At 43.8% G+C, this 21,928-nt stretch overlaps 2 protein-coding genes across 4 annotated transcripts; both read right to left on the reverse strand.

The window, feature by feature from the left end:
* Positions 1 to 976: 976 nt before the first annotated feature.
* Positions 977 to 14,629, reverse strand: LSM11 (LSM11, U7 small nuclear RNA associated). Its single transcript, XM_021530739.3, has 4 exons — positions 14,218 to 14,629; positions 10,231 to 10,370; positions 9,438 to 9,521; positions 977 to 7,937 (listed from the first exon to the last, which is right to left on the reverse strand). Exons 1-4 carry the CDS (start codon positions 14,615 to 14,617, stop codon positions 7,551 to 7,553), a joined length of 1,011 nt encoding a protein of 336 aa, XP_021386414.1. The 5' UTR covers positions 14,618 to 14,629; the 3' UTR covers positions 977 to 7,550.
* Positions 14,630 to 15,441: 812 nt separating this feature from the next.
* THG1L (tRNA-histidine guanylyltransferase 1 like) lies at positions 15,442 to 21,783 on the reverse strand. 3 transcript variants are annotated; one of them, XM_021530778.3, is made up of 6 exons: positions 21,599 to 21,783; positions 20,670 to 20,846; positions 20,064 to 20,233; positions 19,296 to 19,384; positions 18,622 to 18,729; positions 15,442 to 18,058 (listed from the first exon to the last, which is right to left on the reverse strand). In XM_021530778.3, exons 1-6 carry the CDS (start codon positions 21,781 to 21,783, stop codon positions 17,897 to 17,899), a joined length of 891 nt encoding a protein of 296 aa, XP_021386453.3. In that variant the 3' UTR covers positions 15,442 to 17,896. The 3 variants fall into 3 exon arrangements, with proteins under 3 accessions (XP_021386453.3, XP_077642785.1, XP_077642784.1); XM_077786659.1 differs by lacking the exon at positions 21,599 to 21,783 and having other exon boundaries at positions 20,064 to 20,138; positions 20,670 to 20,842; XM_077786658.1 differs by lacking the exon at positions 21,599 to 21,783 and having other exon boundaries at positions 20,064 to 20,229; positions 20,670 to 20,743.
* Between the last annotated feature and the right edge of the window lie 145 nt (positions 21,784 to 21,928).

Genomic DNA, 21,928 nt, shown 5'->3' on the forward strand with positions numbered 1-21,928 from the left:
GATCCCGGGCTGCCGTGGGAATGACTCCTCCTAGCCAGGGCAGGGACACCTCCCGCTGTCCCGGGCTGCCGCGGGAATGACTCCTCCTAGCCAGGGCAGGGACACCTCCCGCGATCCCGGGCTGCCGCGGGAATGACTCCTCCTAGCCAGGGCAGGGACACCTCCCGCTGTCCCGGGCTGCCGCGGGAATGACTCCTCCTAGCCAGGGCAGGGACACCTCCCGCGATCCCGGGCTGCCGCGGGAATGACTCCTCCTAGCCAGGGCAGGGACACCTCCCGCGATCCCGGGCTGCCGCGGGAATGACTCCTCCTAGCCAGGGCAGGGACACCTCCCGCGATCCCGGGCTGCCGTGGGAATGACTCCTCCTAGCCAGGGCAGGGACACCTCCCGCGATCCCGGGCTGCTCCACGCCCTGGGCAACCTGGCCTTGGACACTCCCAGGGATGGGGCAGCCACAGCTGCTCTGGACAACCTGTGAGAGGGCCTGACCACCCTGAGAAAGAATTTGTCTCTAGAAAGGCATTTCTCATCCAAATGTATCAGCATCATTTACCGTGGGATAAGAAAGGTTCCTGGAAGTCACTGGCTGTGCACACTCTGGAGCAGATGCTTGGATGCTGGCCCTGGACCACCCCAGCTCCTGGAAAACCATCTCCTGATGGCATTGTGGAAGACCACACACTAAGGTAACAGACCTTTGAGTGATCAGGCTGCTACATTTATCAACATGAAGTTCACTTCCCTACTGTGTCTCTAAAAAACTATCAAGGTATTGTTACTTTGTCTATTAACACCCTTTTGTAAACACAGATGACTGGTTTGTCCCTAGTTATGTGACTGGATAGCAGCGCTTTATTCACATCTGAGGGTCTCCACCTCCAGCATCTCTCCTAAGCAGGGCAGTCCCAGCTCCTTCACTGACACAATACACATCACTGTATTGGTACAGTACAAAAAATCAGGCTTTGAGGCAAATCGTTACATGGATATATTTATTGCATTGCAGTCTTAGCAATTTTAAATATAAACATTTATAACTGGAAAGCAGAATATTGCAAATTTAGTATTATCCAATATGTTCATAGCAGCATCAGCTTCCTAAGAAATAAAATGTTTAGGAAGACAGAGAAGGAATTACAAACAAGTTACACTCTCATTTATCACCATCTGACCCAAACATAGAACTGCAGCTGTGAAAGAGATATTGAAGTCACCAAATGTGACCTTGAAGACGTCCGTGATTTCAAGACTGAAGAGTGTTTTTGTACCTGATTCCCCACATGGTTTTCATGTGCCAAGGTGAGGTTAACTAACAGTCACGAGCCTGGAGAGGGCAGAGGGTTGATGTATCTGCATTACCTGACAGAGAGAGTTTTGATAACAACACTTGGCACTTGCACAGCATTTACCACTTCCCCAGCTCCTGCAAGACAGGCAAGGAGTGCTCTTGGATGTGCTACAGCTGTGGAGCGTCAGGGAGAGGGATGGAAGCGACTTGCCAAGGCCATTCAGTGAGCAAGAGGCAGTGAAGAGAGTGGAATTTGTCAGCCCCTGACTTCCAGTTCCCTGTCAGTCTGGTGGCTGGCTCATGCTGCTCCTCTGTGGCTCCCTAAGGAAGTTTTACAGGTGACTGACTGGTTAACAAGCCCCAGCCTGTGCACCTACAGTGGGTGCGTGCACCATTGAAAAGAGGTCAGCCCATCTGCTTCCCTTGTAATGACCATTTTAGTTTTAGAGAAACCAAATATTTCTCTCATCTCATCCTCTCAGATTAATGTGCCAGCTGAAGACACCTTGGCACAGCTGCACTTTGCTCTGAAGCAGTGGAAATCAGAAGCAATCACTAAAGGAGCAGCTTTCACATCTTTCCTGAGGGAGAGCACTGATCTTTTGAGAGGAAAAGAGGATGGATATGTTTTCACACAAACTGATCAAACTACTTTTCATTCTAAACGAATACAAGACTGACTGAAAGTCTCAGGTGTACTAATTTTTTTCAACAAAGTCATCCAGGTGTGCACCAGAAAGCTAGAAGCTAGTAAGATAGTTATCCAGGAACATCAGGAGGCATTTTCCTCCCCTGGCAGGCCTTCACTTCCACCAGCTAAGAGAAAGAGCACTTATAGTGACATCTGAAAGGGCTTGTAAACATCATGAGACAAGCATCTCTTCTATTTCCCCATTAAAATAGTCATTTCTCCTGCACCCCAGGAAGCCAAGGAAAACCAAGCCTTCTCCACCCCCACCTCAAAATAGCAAATTTTCTTCCTTTTTCTCCCACTGGGTTTCCTCTGCAAAATATTGAGGCAGGATCAAACATGTCAGTCATTAGGGCTGGATCCTGGCAGAGATTCCAGGGGCAGTTCAGGTGCTGTGAAAGGCTCACAGCATAAGGGAGGCTGCACTCAAGAGCATCCTCCCCTTCACCTACAGAGCTCAGCTGCCCAGCGTGGCAGGATTGTGGCCAAGGCTAGAAAGCCCCTTCCCATGTCCAGGAGTTAGCACCACCTGAGTAATTCCTGTCCCCTCCTTTGTCTTGGCCTAATCTGATGCTACTCTTGCCACCTAACACTCCTCTCTGTCAGTGTGAAGCCATTCCCCCTCGTCCTGGCACTCCAGGCCCTTGTCAACAGTCTCTCTCCATCTTTCTTGTAAGCTCCCTTCAGGTACTTGAAGGCTGCAATTAGGTCATCCCAAAGCTTCTCTTCTCCAGGCTGAACAACCCCAACTCTCTCAGCCTTTCCTGGTTTGCAATACTTGAATTGCAATCAGAATTTCACAAATTCTGTAAAAACTTTCTTTTCCAATACTATTTCTAGTCAGCAGCAGCCTTTCCTAATGTTCTAACAGACTTAGGATTGCTATTAGTTCAAACTTGAATTTTTAAAGCCAATATCATGAAGCAAAAGCATGAACTGAAGTAGTTCTGGGCTGCAGATGCTGCAGACCTCAGCATTCATATTTTACACTTGGCAGTGCAGGCAGGAGAGAAAACATCCTCATATTAATTGGCAGTATTTGCAGTTATGCTCCGAGGCAGACACTGGCATATACCTGAGCAGCTTCTCAGGCAAGAGCTGAGGGAATCACTGCATCACCTCTGAAAAGGTGCAGGACTTTGCCTTCCAGTTTTATCCAGTGGCAGAGCTTGCAGTGTAAATTGGTGCTTATAACTCTGATCTGTTTAATCAAAGACAGGAAGTTTACCTTGAGATAAACATCTTCATAAACTCATTGTTTTCAGTCTGCTGTCCCTGCTCCACTTTCCTTCAAGATTCTGGATCAAATAATTTACACCTGTCTCACTTAGGTCAGTGCCAGTAAGAAATAGGCTGAGTGTGGGCAGAATGTTAGACAGAATGTCAAATTCAATAAAAATTATACATCTTTTTTCTCTGCCTCTTTTTATCCTGCACACCTATTCACCCAGTGATTTACAAGTGCAAGTGGGTGACTGCACCAACAAACTAGGAAAACCTAGCACTTTGTGAAGGAAAATAAATAACAAAATTATTTTTTCAAAAGTTAAAAAAAAAATCACTTTACTCCAAAAAGTAATATTATCCAAGATAAATAATTCTTCTGACCAAATAATTCTGAAACTCTAAAGAGAACAGTATGAAAATCAAGAATAGCCAAAGGCTCTCTGGATTCAAAACTGGATGGGGTAACATTCCTTAGGGAAGGGTAAAAACCAGTGGGCACTCAGGCCTGTTCCTGCTGAGACATTGCCCTGCAGAGGGAATGCTGCACAAGAAACAATGAATCCAAACACTGAAGGAGAAGAAGCAGATGGAAAACAGCACTCACTGATTAATTCAGAAATCACCTGCAAAGGACATGCTAAGAACTTCACTCTAGGTCTGAAAAACCCTTCCAGGCAATTAACAAGCTGGACAAGTAAGTTGAGAGAAGGAACCAAACCCACACTTTTTTATAAGCTTTTTTCCCTTTGCCTTTACCTTTTCTAAAACTACAACCCAAGGAGTGTTTGATAAAAACGAAGCACCTGTGCAAAAACATTTCCTAAGAAATAATCCCAGAAATGAGAAATTATTTTAAAACTTCCACAGATTATCCCAACGCTTCTTTGAAGTTTTTGCAGAAAACTGCTCCATGCAGTAACTGTGTACCTCACCCCAAAAACACTTTAAGAACCACTGCTGAGCACCAGGCTGAGCAAAGTCCTAGAAACACAGGATAGGTGGCAACCAGTGGATCCTTTCTAGGGAGGCTTTCATATCTACCCAGTTTTTTCATTCTCACGTTGCTCTCTGTTTCTTACTCTTCATTCCTTAGCACAAAGACTTTGGTGTGTTCGTGCTCACAGCATCACTGCAGCAAGAGAGGAAAGGCTGGGAACAAAACACTTCTTTAACAAAAAATTTTATGTTGAGTTTGGAAAAGAAAAATCATAGAAAGAAACAACAAGAACAATGAAAAAAAAACCAAAACACTGACAACTACAGCCCATTTGGTTCCAAAGGTTGTTTTCTTTTTCTTTTTAAAACAAATTTAGGAGAATATTTGAGTGAGGTAGAAGAACCCATTTCAGAACATGACATTCAGTTTTATTTAAAGAGCAATGTTATCTGAAGTATTGAACAAGCAAGTGACAGCACACCTATAGGATCACTTGCTTCATCACACTCATGATGCTTGAAAGATACAAAATCTGTAAAACAGGGTTTTAATAATGCATTTTAAAAATACACAATGCCAGAAAAAGTGGGAAAAGGAAGACATTTTGGAAGATCTGAAGTTGTAGAAGAGGAAGCAGCAGTATTTAGGAAGCAGCTTGGAAATAATGAGAAAAATGGACAATGAGAAAAGTAGGATACAAATGAAGAACCAACAAATAATTCATTAAATCTAAACTGGAAGACAGCAGTTTAACCAACTTCACAGATGAGAGGAGGAACATTCTAACAATGAGGTAGTGCAAAAAAAAGTAGATAAACTATAATCCTTAACTAGGTTTGCTCACCAAAGTGATGATTCTGGAAGAACAGGTCAGGGATGATATAAAAATCAAGGCACAAACTTAAGTCTAAGCACCAGCATTTTTCATAAAATGTAAACAAAGAAACTCATAGATGTGAAGCAACAAACTTCTGTATGGTTTCACAGAAAAACCCATTATGAAAGGAAACATTGAGACTTCCAGAAGCAACTGAGAACTTGGGGAAGTGTCAATTGATAGGAAGGGCAGCACAGCCACAAAAACATTCATAGTAGTTGTATCTTAGTTAATGCACAAGGCATAAACTAGGCAGACAAACAGAATTAAGAATATCAGGTGAAGAAAAGCAGGAATTCAATGAAATGTCACTGTATATCAGCCTGAGGGTGATCTGACACCCTTTGGTCAAATATGAAAGAAAGAGGAGAGGTCAGAACCAGTGGCCTTTGGTACTAATAGAAAAGGCAGAGAGGAATTATCCCAAGCAGCTGAAATAAGAACAAAGCTGTCAGAAAACAGAGAGGAAAATCCCCACAAACATAAGGAAGAAAATATTCACTTGCAATAAAAGCTGCTGGGAAGTCAGAAGCAGAGATAAGCACCTTGTTTCTAGCTTCACATGTTTCTAGTAATTTGTGAGGGTTCTGGTCAGTACATAGAAAGCCAACCAGGAAAGGGTGCAGAAAGCCAGGACAACAAGAGCAGTCTTTGTAAACCAGAGTTTAGAATGTCCTGAGGAGACAAAGTACTGACAGGAGAAAGGAAAAAAAAAACAGGGAAAAAAAAAGGAAAAACTGCAGAGCACACGAGTACAGAAGGAAGGAGGGGAAACAAGAACCTCCATGAGAAGAATCTTTTCAGTGCCTAGTCTCAGTTCACAGAGGGGTGGGATTTACAGCAGTAAAGCAACATTTCAGAAGAATCTGTAAAGAGTATTTAATTTTTTCTTTTCTTTTTTTTTTCCCTTGATGAAACTATTTTGCCTCAACAGTACTTTTTATTCTGTCCCAGGCTGAACTTGGCTTTGAGCTCAGTGGCTGAGCTCATCAAGCCCCATGTCATATGAATTGTTGACATAAGTTTCAAGCTCCCCCAGAGGCAAACAGCTGCTTTGTGTGTCCAGAATGCCTGCTAAATTATTTCTGTGATTCACCCAAACACCAGACATATTCCTAACAACAAAGCAAGCAGAATGCTGCATCTGCAGCAACAGAAATCCATATTACCCACAGTACAGCCACTCAATTTGAGAACTCAGGGCATCTATATGCAATGTAAGTCCTGCTACAAAGCAATATCCCAACTTCAGCTTAAACACACAGAGCTGCTGCAAAGCACAAGGCAGTTGAGATGAATACAGAATAACAGCATGAAATCTCCTTTGACAACAAAGGGAACAGGCTACATAATGGAACAGCTTCATTTACCCTCAAACTTCTGCAGGTAGGTTTTTTGGAAAGCAGCTTATACCTGCAGAACCCTGGCCTGGCCTGCAATAATTCAACAGCCTTGCTAAAATGAAACACTGATGAGTTGAGTTTGACTTCTACACTTCAAAACCTTTTCAGGCACATCTCCAAAGCTCAACTAGAATTAGATGATGCATCCCTCATATGGACAGGAAAGACCCATGAAGATTCCTGCTCCATGAGAACTACTGGAGACACAGCAGCTCTGGTTTCAATAGAGGGAGCCTGAAAAGTGTTTAAACACTGGACAGGTGTGCTCAGCACAAACACACCTGAAAAAAGCCCAATCTTTGCCAGCTTCACTCTTACACTAAGTAGCAAGTGGGTGAAATATAAAAGGATAGCTTTCCATCTTCACCCACAGATAAACTCCAAACAGGGAGGTCTCTGAGTCAGCCACATCATCTGTTTGCTGGTGACACGGGGCCAAAACACAGCATTACAAAAAGAGCCTAAGCTTTGATACTGGAAACAATTTACAGTCCTGCCATCACCCACATTAAAAGAATAGTTTGTAGCTAAGAGGTTTTCTATCACACAGAGCATTACAGCGCTAACTATGGCAAAGAGGCCAGTAGCCATCAGCAGAATGAGATTCCAATGTTTTATAAACTATTTCAAAATGACTGTCAGAATTATGTCTGGAAAAGAGGACAACCATGTAAACAGCAGCAGATAAACTGTTGGTTTCATTAGCAACTTCCTCTTTATATGAATCAGAATGTGCAAAAGAGCATTTCTGATTTATTGCAAGTCCAGATCTTATCCTTAAATGTGTGCCACAAGTAGCTCCTGTAACAGAGTACACCAAAATTCTTTTACAACCCTCTTCATTTAGCTTCTTTTTTAAGAAACAGTGGGATCTGTGTTTAACTCCCTCATATCACAGAAACAACTGTGTTGCTGACCTTCTCCTGAGACCCTCAACAGGGATCTAAGGAGGCTGCTTTGGCATCAAGCCCAGGATGCTCAAGTTACAATTCTTTCCCCTACCTTGAGGTGGCAATGGGAAACCAGCCACGGTACCGTCCTACTCAATGACAACTCTAAATAGCAATGGGAGCTGCAGCAGCAAGTCATGCTATCAAATAAATACTCTGACAAAGGCTCAGCCAAGTCAATGTGCTAAATGGACAAGCAAGACATTCTCTCCTCGAATAAAGATCTGGTTTATGTGGCGTGTGAACACCTGCTGATAATCCACCTTGGGCCTCCTCCTCCTCCGGGACTGGCTCCTCGCTCGGGCCCCACCAGCACTGGCCCCCTCGGTGTGGGCAGTCCTGCTGCCCACATCAGCTTCGCTTCTGTCACCCGGGGTCTTCTTCTCTCCAGCTCTGCCCAAGTGTTTCTGCCTCTCACGCTCCTCTTCTGCTCTCCCTCGTCCAGATCCAGCCTTCAAACTCAGCATCTGAGAGTCATTTGTCAGGGCCTGCTCCTCTGAGACAGTCTTTGAGTCAGCTCCCTTCTTCCCCGAGGATTCCTGCAGCTTGAGTTTGTCAAACAGCTGCAAAAGGACAGTTGTATCTATGACCACACTTGTAAAACAAGAGAGGCCACTTGTTTCATACTTGCACATTGTATTTTCATGTAAAATACCAAATCAGCTCACAAGACACAGTGACAAATCTCCACCAGCAATAACGACCATGTTTGCTTACCAAAGTTAGTGACAGAAGGTGAATGTGTCTCTTGCATAGTCATGACTGTCTTAATGTGAGCACTGAGGAATTTAATTTCAGGAGCAACACTACTGTGTGGTAGCCTTTAACTTTGGTCAGGAGAAACAGAGATACCAAGTTGCTTCTACAGCTCACTTTTCCCCATGTTCTTTTAATGTTTCAGACAGTTTTAGAGAGATTTCCATCCTTGTATCATGAATCCCTAAGATAAGGGGCCTCCATTAGCAGAGTCTGTACACTGAAAAACTGAGGGATCTTTTGTGTTCCCCAAAACAAACTAAAAGATGACGTGTGGGTGTTCTGGGAGGGGCAGACCACAAACAACAGAAAAATAATAAAAGCTACACCAGCAGACCCAAAGCAGTGTATGAACTCATTAATCTAAGAACACATGGTGCTGAAACTGGAAAAGAAATTGCTTTTGCTCTGGCAGCAGACAAGCTTTTATGAAATAATGACAAATAAGGTTTTTGGTTATGCTGCTTCTTCCCAGCAACAAGCTGGAAAGCCAATGCCTGTGAGAGTGAGCTAAAGGAACAATGACAACTTGATTATATTTAACTAATCTTTAAAAGAAGGAAGGGTGGGATCTATCAGAAAACAGATTTAAATGGCAGGAATTTGAAAGCAAATTCCTCACAATGAAACAGTTTAAATGCTTTTGTGATGCTTCTCTGATGTTCAAAAGGCCCGGAGCTGTTGCCATTCAACAGGCACTGCCCTGTCACATTTTTTCTCCTTCATTGTTCAGAAATTCATCTATCATCTCTTCAGTTGTCAACAGGGAAACAGCTCTATTTGCAGCTGGAGTGGAGAGCTAGAGAGTAGAGATCTTTGGAGATCTTGGGCTTCACAGTACCCAGACTGGAAGCTCAAGTGACCAAAGGGCTGTGTTGTTTCACTGGCTGCAGACACAGACTGTGCCATGAGGAACTTCAGTACCAGAGGGATGCTCGGCCACATTCCCCAGCAAGACAAACACAGACCTGGTCAGTCACAGGTGCAAAAAACACACAGAACAAATCTCACATCAAAACCCACAGAGTGAGCTTCTAGAAGTTCAGCACATCATATTAAGCAGAGGCAACAACTCTGATCTGATTCTAAAGTGGAGCTTTAGTAACATTGAACTACTAAAGTACTTTCAGAAAGATCAGAAAACATTTTGGGTATTTTTTTGTTCAGTTCAAGTTATTTTGGAGTTGTCTGTAATAAAAGGAGGTAAAATATTTTGAATGTAAGCATGGGTTCCAAATCAATGCTCCCCTTTTACTACTTTGAAAAAGAAGATGCTTGTAAGAAAGAAAACAGCAGAAGTCACCTACTCGGGTCAGTGAGAGCTGAGGTTCTGCATAGAAGGCTTTGCCCATTACTGGCTTCCTGTAAGTCTCATCCACATCTGTCAAGGCCTAAAAAAAGATAAAAGAAACTGAAAGATTGAAATTAATGTAAAACATGGAGCAGCTTTGGATCAGCTTTGTGTCAAAGCATTATGAAATTATGTTCTGAAAGAAAATCCATCCCAGGAACAAGCTGTGCTTTGGAGCTGATTTGTTAATCATCTAAATTGTACTGAGGTATAAAAGCAGCAGCAAAGTTCATTCTGCATTACTTGCAAAATCTCTGTGATCCTTGTCTGCAAAATCCTTCCTTCCTTCCCACTTCCAAACTTTCCACACCTCCAGGCTCGCAAATACTTAATAGCTGCTATTCCATCTATTGTCTTTAAGACCTTCACAGGGTAGAAAACAGGGAAAAGCTTTTGTCACTGGCAGCTCAGTGATGTTAGTGAGAGAAAACACAGAAGCACTCATCACTATACAAAGATTAGGTTTTGCAGAGAAAGAAACCTCTGGAAGCTTCTGATATTCCTCATATTCCACCTTCCTGTGTTCTTATACAAAACCTCTGAAGATGCTGGAAACTCTTCAAAGCTTCTCTCTCACCTAAAACCTCTTCCAGAGGTACCAGTCCAACACCAAATACCACTCAAGTCTAAAACCCAGCACTTGCTACCAGAGCAAATTAATCTTCCCCATAGGTCATTAGCTTAAACCTATTGCAAATTTCAAGTTTTCAATTTAACAGTTACAAATCAAGGGTTGGAACAATAATTACCATATTCCAGAATTTGTCAAATGCAACCAAAAAGCCTGTGCAGACTCCACGAAGCCCTTTGAAAGTGCGGATGTGGACATTAATTCTGATCCCATCTCGGACACAGCGATGAAGCTCCCCCAGTGGGCTGCCTTCATGGACTAGAACAGAAAGAAAACATCACAAAATATACAGAATTATAGAAGAGAATTGTAGAATGACCTGAGTTGGAAAGATTTTCTTTCAAACTCCCTCCCACAGGCAGGGACAGCTTCCACTAGACCAAGGTTGCTCAGAGCCCCACGCAGCCTGGCCTTGAACACTTCCAGGGTTGGGGCAGCCACAGCTTCTCTGGAAAATCTGTGCCAGGGCCTCACCACCCTCACAGCCAAGAATTTCTCTCTAGTATCTAATCTAAACCAATTTTTTTTTTCAATTTGAAGCCATTCATGCTCTTCCTGTCACTACACATTTTTGTAAAAACTCTCTCTTCAGTATCTATCTAAAAACCACATAAAAATCCACTCTATGTACAAGTATGGCAGAGCTTGGCACAACACTTGTGATCACAACAATAGCAATGAAGAAGCCCCAAGCACTGTAGCACACTGTGGTTGCCATTACCAGACCACCAAAACTCTTCTTACAATGGGAAGAGCCAAGACTTTAGAAAATATGAAGGTTTTGCTTGACATAGCCTGCAGGCAAATCAGCCTTAGCTGAAAATCTTTTTTGCTACATTTCAAAAACATGCCAAGTAATCTGAACTGTAAATAAAAGTGGTTGAGAGGGAACAGAAGGCTCACCGGGGCAGGGTTAGTTCCACAGAAAAGACAAATGCCTGGTTAAGGCTACCTCAGATTAGTTATGAGCTGTGAATAAAGAATTGTAGCAGATTTGTTCCTCTTCTTTACAAGGGGATTTCTGAAACAATGAATGACTCAAAATCCTTCAATTTACTAAACTGGACCAGTTTAAACTGATGAAAATACATTGTTTCAGTTAAGATCTCAGCAGCCAGCTGAAAATCCTTCAAATTCCTACAAGACTTTGGCAAGGAAATAAAATTACTCTAAGGAGCAGCCAGCAATTAAACCGTGCTAAAGCCCAGGGCAACAATGCTTTAACCAGGGCAAAAGTGAAGGGATTCAATAAAACATACAGCTTGCCTGGCTCACACAAGCCTTGTCTTCACACCAGAAATCTTTGCAAGTCTAACTTATCTAGAGGGGTAGATATTATTTACAACTTCCACCATGCCTTGGTACCCACTTGCTTGTGCAAACACAGCCCCAGGATTGCTGTACAGTTCCTACTAAGATTCAGGGAAAAGACTTGGTCTAAAATCTCACATGGTTCTCCACATTAATAAAATATGTGAGCCAGAGATGACCTCTCACCTTGTGCTTTAGGGACTGTACATTCAAGATTTGATTTGCACACCAGAAAATGCTTCCTGTGAGTGTAGAGTGACTGTGTAAACCAGCTGATCTGCAGGACTGGGTTGCAGGGTAATTCATGGCCACAGCAGGGAAATCTAAATCACTTTCCTCTGAATTAACCTAATCACATTTATTTTTTGAGAACCATTGTCTTCTTGCCAGCCCTCTCCAGCTGGATCACTGCAGGAAATTGATTTCACACAGAGCATAAGCTGCCTCAGCACCTCCCAGCCTTGCTTAGGGGGTCTTTCCATGAGCCTCTGTGTCTCCTTCAGCTGAACTGATAACAAACATGTTCTGGATTGACAGATCCCTCACAGGAACCACAGATGACACCATCACGATATCAATTTGATGCTTCCAATCAGAAAACAGTATTTTTTCTAACCAACCCTGAGAACTTACATAACAATTTAAAATCCAGACTTATTTTTAGATTTTAAGTTCAAATACTCCCTTTAAGTAGGAACTCTATCTACAACTTTTTACAGAATTCTATATCTAAGCATTATTTTCAATTATGCCTCTGTCTCTCAGCACCCAGGAAAACACTACACAGCTTTATCAAATCTACACTCTGCCCACTTTTCCTTGCTGTGTAAGGTTCTGGCTCCTCCATGGCAAACTTCCAGCTTCATCTGAGCAAAAGAGCAGAACACATCATCCAAAAACTCTTCAACAACCTGACATTCTCAGAAAAAATAAAACTAGCAACGCAAGGCATTTATTTTTGGAACACACCTCCTCTGCAAGCACCAAAGGCTGCAATGAGCAGGCTCAGCACACAACTAAATCTGCCTGTGCCTTCTGCGTGGGTAGGGACCAGCATGAACAACGTTTCAATAGACAGGGAAAATAGTTACCTGGTTGGCACTCAAAATCCAACCCTTACCTGGATAAAATCAGCACATGCTTAATACCAGGACTCTGAAAAATGACTCAAAAAACTACTGTAAGCAGAGGGCAAGCACACCAAAAGGGTGAAAATAAAGATCTAAACTCCGCTTAAGTTCAAGTCCTTGTCCTCAGGGCAGACTCCATTAAGAGGCAAAATTAGAAAAACTTCAAGAGAAAAGTTGAAATCATTCAGAACACTGTCAAACACCTTTCCACCTGCCCTGCACATGAATTCTCTGCCCCTTGGTTAATGCAAAGTAATGACAAATAACTTCTCCTGAACTGATCCACACAGTCCAAGTTCCAAACACCTGTGGTGCAGACAATCCCCCAGTTACAGGGGAAGCACACAATTTTGGCTATAAATCACTCTTAAAACACCCCACACTGCTGAATAGCATTTTCTGTATCAGTTGTGCCAGTCTTCTTTGAAGTCCAGACATGCATGTGTGGATATTAAGGAGGTGTTCTTCATTGTTCCTAATTTTTACAGGGTTTATTTTTTTCTCAATTTTCAGCACCAGTACAAATTGAGATATTTTTTATTAAGATCTGAAATCAATACTTTAAGGTCAGTTTTTTGAAAAACCTGGACCATCAGAACCTCTGAATTTGTGCACAACACTAAGTGTGATAGTTAAGATTATGCAGCATCTATAGTCATGAACACATTGTGTTTTAGTGTCTAAGCAAGAAAAAGGTTTTGCCTTGGGCATTCAGAATTGAACATTTTGGGCTTTGCCTTTTCAGAAAAAAAAAAATTAAGGTGACGGTGCAAATTTTATTCCAAAATGAATCCCAGTATTTTTAATTAAGTGCACTAAAGTTATATCTCACCTGACAGCAATGCCATTTGATTCTTGGTGTGGGGGCACAAGTAGCACCTCTTCATGTTTAGAGGATGTTTACCCTGACCGCACACAAAACATTTTTACAAGAAATATGTATCATTATCACATCTGATGAATTAAATTTACATCACAGCTGCCTCTCACCTCAATCCACTGTTCTGCCATCCTATTATCAGAAATGCCAGTATTTCTGCCTGCAGGATGTTTAGTTAGCAACCAAGTAACAGCAGTGTGTTACAGACCTACCCTGTGGTTATGGTTACAGCCCGGACTGACCCAAATATCAGTCATGGTTTAAAATAGTACTTTTGAGAATATAGCAGTGTCTCATCCTTTTTCTCCTTAAAACCAAGAGGATGCATGTAATTAACCAATTAACAGAGCAGAACATCACCACAACAGTGTCATCTTTGCGTGAGCAGCTCTGTGAAATGCTGTTCCTCATTCCTGCACACCATTTCAGAGAATCACGGAATGGTCTCTGTTGGGAGGAACCTAAAAGCCTATTTTATTCCAATCCCCCTGCCATGTGCAGGGTCACCTTCCACTATCCCACGCTGCTCCAAGCCTGATCCAACGTGGCCTTGGACACTTCCAGGGATGGGGCAGCCACAGCTTCTCTGAGCGACCTGTGCCAGTGCCTCTGCACCCAAGGTTCATTTCCCATCAAACTAAATCTTTCCCCGCACACCACCCACACCGCACCATCACCCAACCGCTCCCGCCGGCCGCCGCTCTCTCCTCACCCCCAAACTCCCCCAAACTCCCCCGCAACCCGGGGCCCCGCTCGGCACCCCCCGCGCCCGCCCAGCCCTTACGGGGCATCCTGGTGAGGACATTGCGCGGTGCCCGCCGCCGCCGCGCCGCCGCTCCGCCCTCAGCCGCCTCCTGCTCGGGGCCCGCGTTGACCATGAGGCTGCGGAGGCGCCGGATGCGCTCGGGGTCGGCGGCGGGCGGGCCGCGGCGGGACGCGCGGGCGGCGGGGGCGCCGCGGCGGGCGGGGGCGGCGCGGCGGCCGTGCGGGCGGCGCAGGCCGCGCTGGAAGCTCTCGTACTCGGCGAGGTTGTTGAAGCAGGGCGCGGCGGGGAAGGGCAGCGGCGTGCGCGGCGAGTAGAGCGCCAGCAGCGGGTCGAAGCGGCTGGAGCTCACATCCAGGCGGCCAGGGCTGGGCGAGCGGCGGGAGCCCCGCGGCTCCGCGCCCGCCTCGTCCTCCTCCATGCCGGGCTGCGGCCGGGCGCGCCGCGCAGCGCCGCCGCCAGGGGCCGCTGCCGCGCAACGCCGTGCGCCTGAGGGCGGAGCGGCCGCCATGGCGGGAGGGACCCTGAGGGGACCCCGGGGGGACCCCGGGGGGACCCTGGGGGGACCCCGAGGGGACCCCGAGGGGACCCTGAGGGGACCCTGACGGGACCCTGAGGGAACCCTGAGGGGACCCTGACGGGACCCGAGGGGACCCTGAGGGAACCCTGAGGGGACCCCGGGGGGACCCTGAGGGGACCCCGGCACCTCCCTGCCGCACACGGCACCGGAGAACGGCCAGCAAGGGCCGCAATGATGGTGAAGCGTCTGGAGCATCTCTCTTTTAGAAGAGTCACTGCGGGAGTTGGGCCTGCCCAGCCCAAAAGATTCAAAGAGGCGGGGGGTATCAAAAGGATGGTGCTAAACTTTCAGTGGTGACAGGACGAGGAGCGGTGCACACAAATTAAAACAGAATAAATTTCACCTCAAAATTAGGAAGAACTTATTGACGTTGAGGGTGGTGGAGCACTGGAACAGCTGCCTGGGCATGGAGTTTCTCTCTCTGGAGACATCCCGGAGCCACCTGAACAGTTCCTGGATAACCTGCTCCAGGTGTCCCCACCCTGGCAGGGCGCTTGGGCTGGGTGATCTCCAAAAGTTCCTTCCAACCCTAACAAATCTGTGATTATTTTCAGTTATTCCCCACTACTGCAATCCTCTCCCTGCAGCCCACTCTGGGGACCATCTCTGGATCATGACCATACCCCCCTGCCCCAGGCCATGAAATCCATCTGGGCAACTGGCGGTTGCAATGTAATTTGCACTTTAATGCATAAAAGGATGCACAGGGCAGAGTAATTTCACTGAGGGACAGCAAGGAAACACTTTTTATAGGCTTTACTATAATGATTCACCATGTTCATTAATGTTTCATAACGAGTTCCCGTATCTTTAATGCTTCTTGTAACGGCAGTACGTCAGCCATAGGTTCATCACCAGCCTCAGAGGAAACCCTTCTTTCTTCATGGGTCACAGAACAGGACTCCTGCAGCTACAGAAATACCTGTGTGTTGTGTGTGCCACCAACACCAACTGCTGCTTGAGCCTTGGGAATAGTTATTTTCCCCTAGAGCTGCAGCAGAGTCATGCAAATGCACATCTTATACATGAGGATACCACAGGGAGTTTCTTTCTCTAGCATTTATCTTAATACAAATTAAAGGCTGTGGATGTATAGGCAATCCTGATCTCAGTTCCAAAGTCTGCATCCATATGTGAACAGCTATGTTGACTTATTACATATTATTGTAAGAATGAGTTAAATAGAAAACACTATGACCTAATACAGATCTGCTTTTTATATACACACACAATGTCCATACATAAAGATACTGTAGAATGTATGTCAGTCATAATATATAAAATAAAAAAAACTATGTAATACTTTCCAAACATAAATCATGGCTGCCAAATTATTTTTTTTTATGTTTCATCTGTTACCAGGCTGAGTAAATCCAGCTGTTATCAGTTCTGGAACAGTTGCTTCATATGTAATGTCCAAAGTCAGGCACCAAGCAGTAACATGGAATTTCAAAGTTGAGTAAACTGCATTTATGTTAGAAGATAAAAAACCAACAGACAAAGTTCTTAGGAGTAAATGACTGGTGCAATGATTCATTCTGAATCACTTACCACCAAGCCACATCCTCTTCCTAGGAATCATGCAGCCCATTCTACAAACTAAAAACAAAATACATTCTCTCATTGCATGTACTTACTTGGTACAGAGAAGGAGAGGGGGAAGCCCTGTGCTATTATAAACTCACAGACTCACTGCCTAATCTCAGGAACAACTCACAATTGAAGTTTACCTGGTCAGGGTTCTTTTTGAGAAAAAAACCAAAAAAACACCAAAACCACAATACCTTAATTGTGTACGTTCTTCGTCAGGAAGGGGAAACAGAGTAGACTGATAAGAGAATTCACAGGAATCTAACTCAGTACACACTTGATCCTTCCTATTTCTTATGGCCAGTCCCAACTGCTGACCATGTCTTTGTTAGCAACAGCTGGGCCATGGTTTTGGATGTTTTTGCAAGCAGCTTGGTTAGAAGCAGTACTAGCCATATAAGCACCTATCATTATAGCTGTATTTCCACACTGAAATAGGTTATTTCCCTCAAATTCCTGTTACACTGGGACAAACCCTATCTATAAGCAGAAATATTTCTGCTCTGAGAGGTCAATTTCGACAAAGTGACAGTTAAACCAGAACAGAACTGTGCATAGAGCAGGCAACACACACTCCTCCCTTCCCTCTAACAAATATGGATTGGCAGCACTGCTCTGTGTCATTCCCAGGGAGATCAGAAAGCAGCAGCACAAATTGTTGTTGGTTCCCTCTTTTCAGGCACCTGGAATGTTCTGCTATGTTGTGCTGCATTTTTTTTTTTTTTTTCAAATATGCTGTGTTGTGCAAATAGGAGACAGGTGAATTCCCAGGCCATGGAATATAAGTAAAGATCTATCCATGTCCTAACAGAATTCCAGCCTGTACAGTATCTTTATTATTAACTTCACTGTTTGGAACTGTCACCACTTTCTAGTTCAAGTCCCCAGAATGAGAAAGACCACATAATAAAACATAGCAGGGAAGGTACTATTATTTATATTTTTTAAAAGTATAAAAGTTCTGTACATTTGACAAATAAATCAAGCATAGAAAAGTGCTGGGCTACTCCCATTGCATTTCAGTAAGAATCAGACCTCAGACAGCTGAACCGTTTATCACTCATCTGACTAAACACACCAGCCTTGAAAATTAATACTAAATCCCAAACGAAGTATTCTGGTCCATCTCAGTTAAAACAAAAATCAAACGAATAATTTTATGTTCAAATATTTGGGCTTTTTTATCGTTCAGCAGTACAATAAAATACCTCATTGTTTAAATGCTATAGAAATACACGAAATTTCTACATACTTTTTTTACAAATACACATGTACAAGGTAGGAACAGTCTTAATTCGTGATGAGTTCTTAACATTCAAAATATAGTATGATTTTAGCTTTCCATATGGGCATATCCTTGTATGTCAGACAGCACCAGTGTCTTCTTTTTAGGCAGCAACAGTGCTAAACCCAATGTAGCTGCTGAAGAGGGCTCCAGGTCAAACTCTGCCATCTACCATCTGTATTCCTCACTTGCCAACAACCCCAGCAGAGCAGAATGTAAATTACCAGTTATGCTCATCAGAGATATCAACTGTCCTCTGCCAGAATCTCAGGATATTCCTCCCAGAACTGGTCCCCAATGATGTCACAGTGCAGGGGAACAACTTTAGTCTTAGTTCGGGTCACTTCCACTTCTTTTTCTTCTTCTTCCTTTGGCAGTTTTATTTTCTTAGTGATGACTTCATTAACCTGAAAATACAGTTGACACATTAGCAGACATAAAAGGCTCAGAGTGGACTCAAAAATTCTAATAAAAAGAATTTAAAAAAAACCACAGGACAGGAATTTCTCCCACTAAATCAATGATGCAATTGTAGGACAGTGAACATTTCCAAGTTACCTTAAAGCAGAAAATGACTAAGTCATGAGCTGAGCTACTTTATTGAACAGAAGTTTGCAATTCCTTTGCCATGGATATACTTGGGACCTAACTCTGGGAAGGGCCTGGCCCAAATGATACACACATTGTCATCTGCTGATACATGTTTCATCTCAATGGTCATAATTTGTATCTAAACCAGACTGCAGAGACTGGCTTTCATATTAAGCTCATAGAAACAGCTCTCAAAAATATCTCCAAAATAATGAGTCATCTTACACACAATTATATGGTAAATATAGTTAATTTTAAGATATATTTATTCCTAGACATACACTGAAGATGCATGTGGTGCTCTTACAGTGCAGTATGTCTGCCACAGTGTAACTATTTAAAATATCAGCCCAAAGCAAGTGGCAATAGGATTTTTTACCTTCTGCCATATTAGGACAGTTCCTTTTCTATACATCAAAGGTTCATTGTTGTAGTTGATGTTGAATTCAGAAAATAAGATTTCATTCTTATCTCCAGCCAAAGTTCCCTGAGAGGATAGGAAAAGAAAAATACTCTTAGAGAAAACAAACAAATTGTATCTCTAGGATAGAGGAGGGGTGAATACTGGAAGCAAGACAGACATTTGTAAAGGTTTTTCACCTTTAACTCACAAGGCTTAATTACTTCTCACAACAGAGGAATTAATTCCAAGAGGGTTTTTATTACATTTTCAAGACAAATGGAAGACAGTCAACAGATTCCAGGAGAAAACAGGAATAATCTGCTAAAGTCTGCACAAGGAGACAAAACACAACAGAAGGGACAGGCAATCAACAGGACCTGAATTCTGCCACTGTTCCTCATGGGTTTGGATACTGAACATTTTATGACTTTTCTAATATTTCTGAAATTGACAACTAAGAACTTAAAACCCTGCTAATACTTGACCAAAATTACATTATTTGCTAGTGGTATTAGTATCTGCAGAATTGCCAAAGTTGTTGACTACACCTACAAAATTATTACATTAAGAATAAACAAGCCAGGGCTGCTGGGCAGGCAAGACACTTTAATTTTTAGCTGTAAAAAAACATGACTTCAGCAAACTCTTACCCGAAGCCTCTCCTGTGCTTGCACTGGTGTCAAACCACCTCGCTGCACAAGCATCCAGAACACTGTATTATACAGGTTATTAATATGGCCTAGGGAAAACACAGAAATGAGTGTGAGGACGGTTATTTACCAAATCTGAGTGACTACTTAGGAAAAAACAGCTTTATTTCCAGAGCTGTATCCAAGAAACAGCCAAGAGTAATGGGGAATTAATACAATCAGTTTCTAAAGAAGATACAATGTTTATAATACATTTTTAAAGTACTGCATATCATGACTAGAAGATTGATTTCGTAAGTGAAAAGGGCACAGAAGAGGCTGAAGGGTATTTATGTATAATGTAAAAGGGACTAGGTACTGACAAAGGTCTAGAGACAAATCCAATGGTCTGTTCTAACATGGAATATTCAGCACTTTTGATTATTACCTGCTGCAAACTTGAATAGTCACATGTCTCCATTAAAGATTACCTTGGCTAAGCCAACTCTGAACATCAAAATTAATTGATTAATTCTATTAGCAGTTCTAATATTTCTTGTGCTGAATTCACTCTCAGGATGCAATAAATTTAGTTGTAGCCTGAACACTCGAAATTTCAGCCAGTACCCATTACAAAGCCCAGAACAAGTGTAATAGTATTGAAAACCACCACTCTACCTGCTGTTCTTTCACTGACAACTGTATATGCAAATATACTGGCAGAAAAGCCATTTCTGTTCAGAGACATGAACTCAACTGCACAAATCTCTCTTTTGTGGGAACACTTACAATCTGCTTGCCTCCAGCTGAGGTAGTCCTTCAAATTCTGGTTGCTGGGATACAACACGATTCGTCCATCAAATCCTGGTGGGTACAGAAGCTGCTGGTCCTTAAAGTAATCCTTCCAATAGAACACGTAACTTGAGGAAAACTGGGAGACCACATGAGTCATGAACTTACTTGCAAACACAGAACGAGAAAAGAAAAGAAAGAAATACATGGGTGTGATTATATATCTGTGCTTATCTGAGGTACCAGTAGTGATAACTAATGGAGGGCAGAATTTCTTAAATAATGGCCAAACAGATGAGGAATGGCACAGAAACTTTTGAACAACAGAGGAACGGAGAATTGTAACATTTTCTTAAAAGAATGTTCATTTATAATGTTTTGACTGTAATAAGTTGTTTATATAACTTTTTTACAAACTCTGTATTATTGAACATATTTTCCTGAAACATCACATGTAAAGAATCCACATAAAAAACTTGAACTAACTGCAGTGTAAGCACCAGCCCTCCTCCTTACCTCTGTATGTAGGTAAAGACAAACCTGAAGAAGAATTATAAAGAGATGTTAAAAACAAATTCATTTCAGTATCAAAGCAGCTGTTACCTTGCTCTTCTTTTAAACCACCTGCTCTTCTTTTTGAAGACAAAACTATATTCATCACTCTGTCCATAAGCAATAGCAATATCCTCCAGTTCTTGCATCACAGTCTGGGCACACTTGGTCATCAGCTGCAGAGCACGGTCATCATTTGGCTTTTTGAATTCATGCTGTTCAGAAAACCTTCAAAGCAAAAATGGCTGCATAAGAGTCCCTTTAAAAGCTACTAAAAATGCTAACCCATTCATTTTCATTATATCTGCTTTATATGAATATTGATTTCCAGTATCCTGTCAATACTGACAAAATAATTTCTTCCAGGTATGAAAAGCAGGAACAAAAATCCTCGTTATCCACTCTGGATAACCCATTCTCCATCCCACCAGTATGTGACCCTAACCAGTCTTTGAAAGAAGCTGGTTTATGTATTTTAATTGGAAATGGATAACAGAGACTACTTTCTGTAAACTCCCTTTCTCACAGGGTGTCTTTAATATTCAGTCCAATACAGGCAACATTATCAATAAACTTGTTGAAACTCAAGAGCTTTACCAAAACCAGACATAATATCCCAGCAAGAACTTGTGTTACCTACTAAGCGGGAGAACTGTGCCCCATTTATGCCGAGGGAAGGCAAATGCCACACAGAGCGACTCCAAACATGAGTACACATCCCTGCAGAGCCGCTGCTGTCCCTCCCCAGCACACCCAAGGCATTGGCATCATTTCCCTTCCCGGACCATTCCCTACCACCCGGCTATGAAGCCGCCCGTGAAAGCAAAATCCCGGTGGAATTCCGTGCCCTGGAGAGGCCGAGTGGGGGACACGAGGATCTCTAACCCCGCACCTGCAGGACCCACAGGCCGGACAGCAACAGCCCCGCGTAACCCGGGCACCCCAGGCCCGCACCCGCGGGGTCCCCGCAGCGCCCGCACCTGTGGAAGTTGCGGCCGTCCAGCCGCACCACGATCCAGCAGTTGGGCAGGACCGTGTCGTCCGCCTCGAAGTCCCGCACGTACTCGAACTTGCTCTTGGCCATGGCGAGGCCGCGGCGGCCGCACGGGGAGCCCGGAGCGCAGCCGGCAGCGATGGCCGCGGCCGCCCGGCAGCGGCGCAGCATGGCCGGCGCGGAAGCGGAAGGCGCGGCGCCCGGCCTCGGTGGTGCCGGCGGAGGGCGGGCGGAGCCGGCGGGCGGAGCCGGCCCCCCGTGCGCCGCGGTCCGAGCGCGCCGAGCGACGAGCGCGGGATGGGCGGTCGGGGCGGCC

The sequence above is a fragment of the Lonchura striata genome, chromosome 15 (assembly GCF_046129695.1).
Source record: "Lonchura striata isolate bLonStr1 chromosome 15, bLonStr1.mat, whole genome shotgun sequence".
NCBI classification, from domain to species: domain Eukaryota; kingdom Metazoa; phylum Chordata; class Aves; order Passeriformes; family Estrildidae; genus Lonchura; species Lonchura striata.

What these genes read in the sequence shown, in the direction of transcription:
- THG1L (XM_021530778.3), bottom strand. Translation starts at nt 21,783, where the DNA reads ATGCTGCGCCGCTGCCGGGCGGCCGCGGCCATCGCTGCCGGCTGCGCT. An exon ending in TGGTTTAAAAGAAGAGCAAG is followed by an intron (nt 20,234 to 20,669) that starts GTAACAGCTGCT and finishes TGTGTTTGCAAG; the next exon opens with TAAGTTCATGACTCATGTGG. An exon ending in CAGCTGGAGGCAAGCAGATT is followed by an intron (nt 19,385 to 20,063) that starts GTAAGTGTTCCC and finishes TGTTTTCCCTAG; the next exon opens with GCCATATTAATAACCTGTAT.
- LSM11 (XM_021530739.3), bottom strand. Translation starts at nt 14,617, where the DNA reads ATGGAGGAGGACGAGGCGGGCGCGGAGCCGCGGGGCTCCCGCCGCTCG. An exon ending in TGTCCTCACCAGGATGCCCC is followed by an intron (nt 10,371 to 14,217) that starts GTAAGGGCTGGG and finishes TTTCTGTTCTAG; the next exon opens with TCCATGAAGGCAGCCCACTG. An exon ending in TTGACAAATTCTGGAATATG is followed by an intron (nt 9,522 to 10,230) that starts GTAATTATTGTT and finishes ATCTTTTTTTAG; the next exon opens with GCCTTGACAGATGTGGATGA.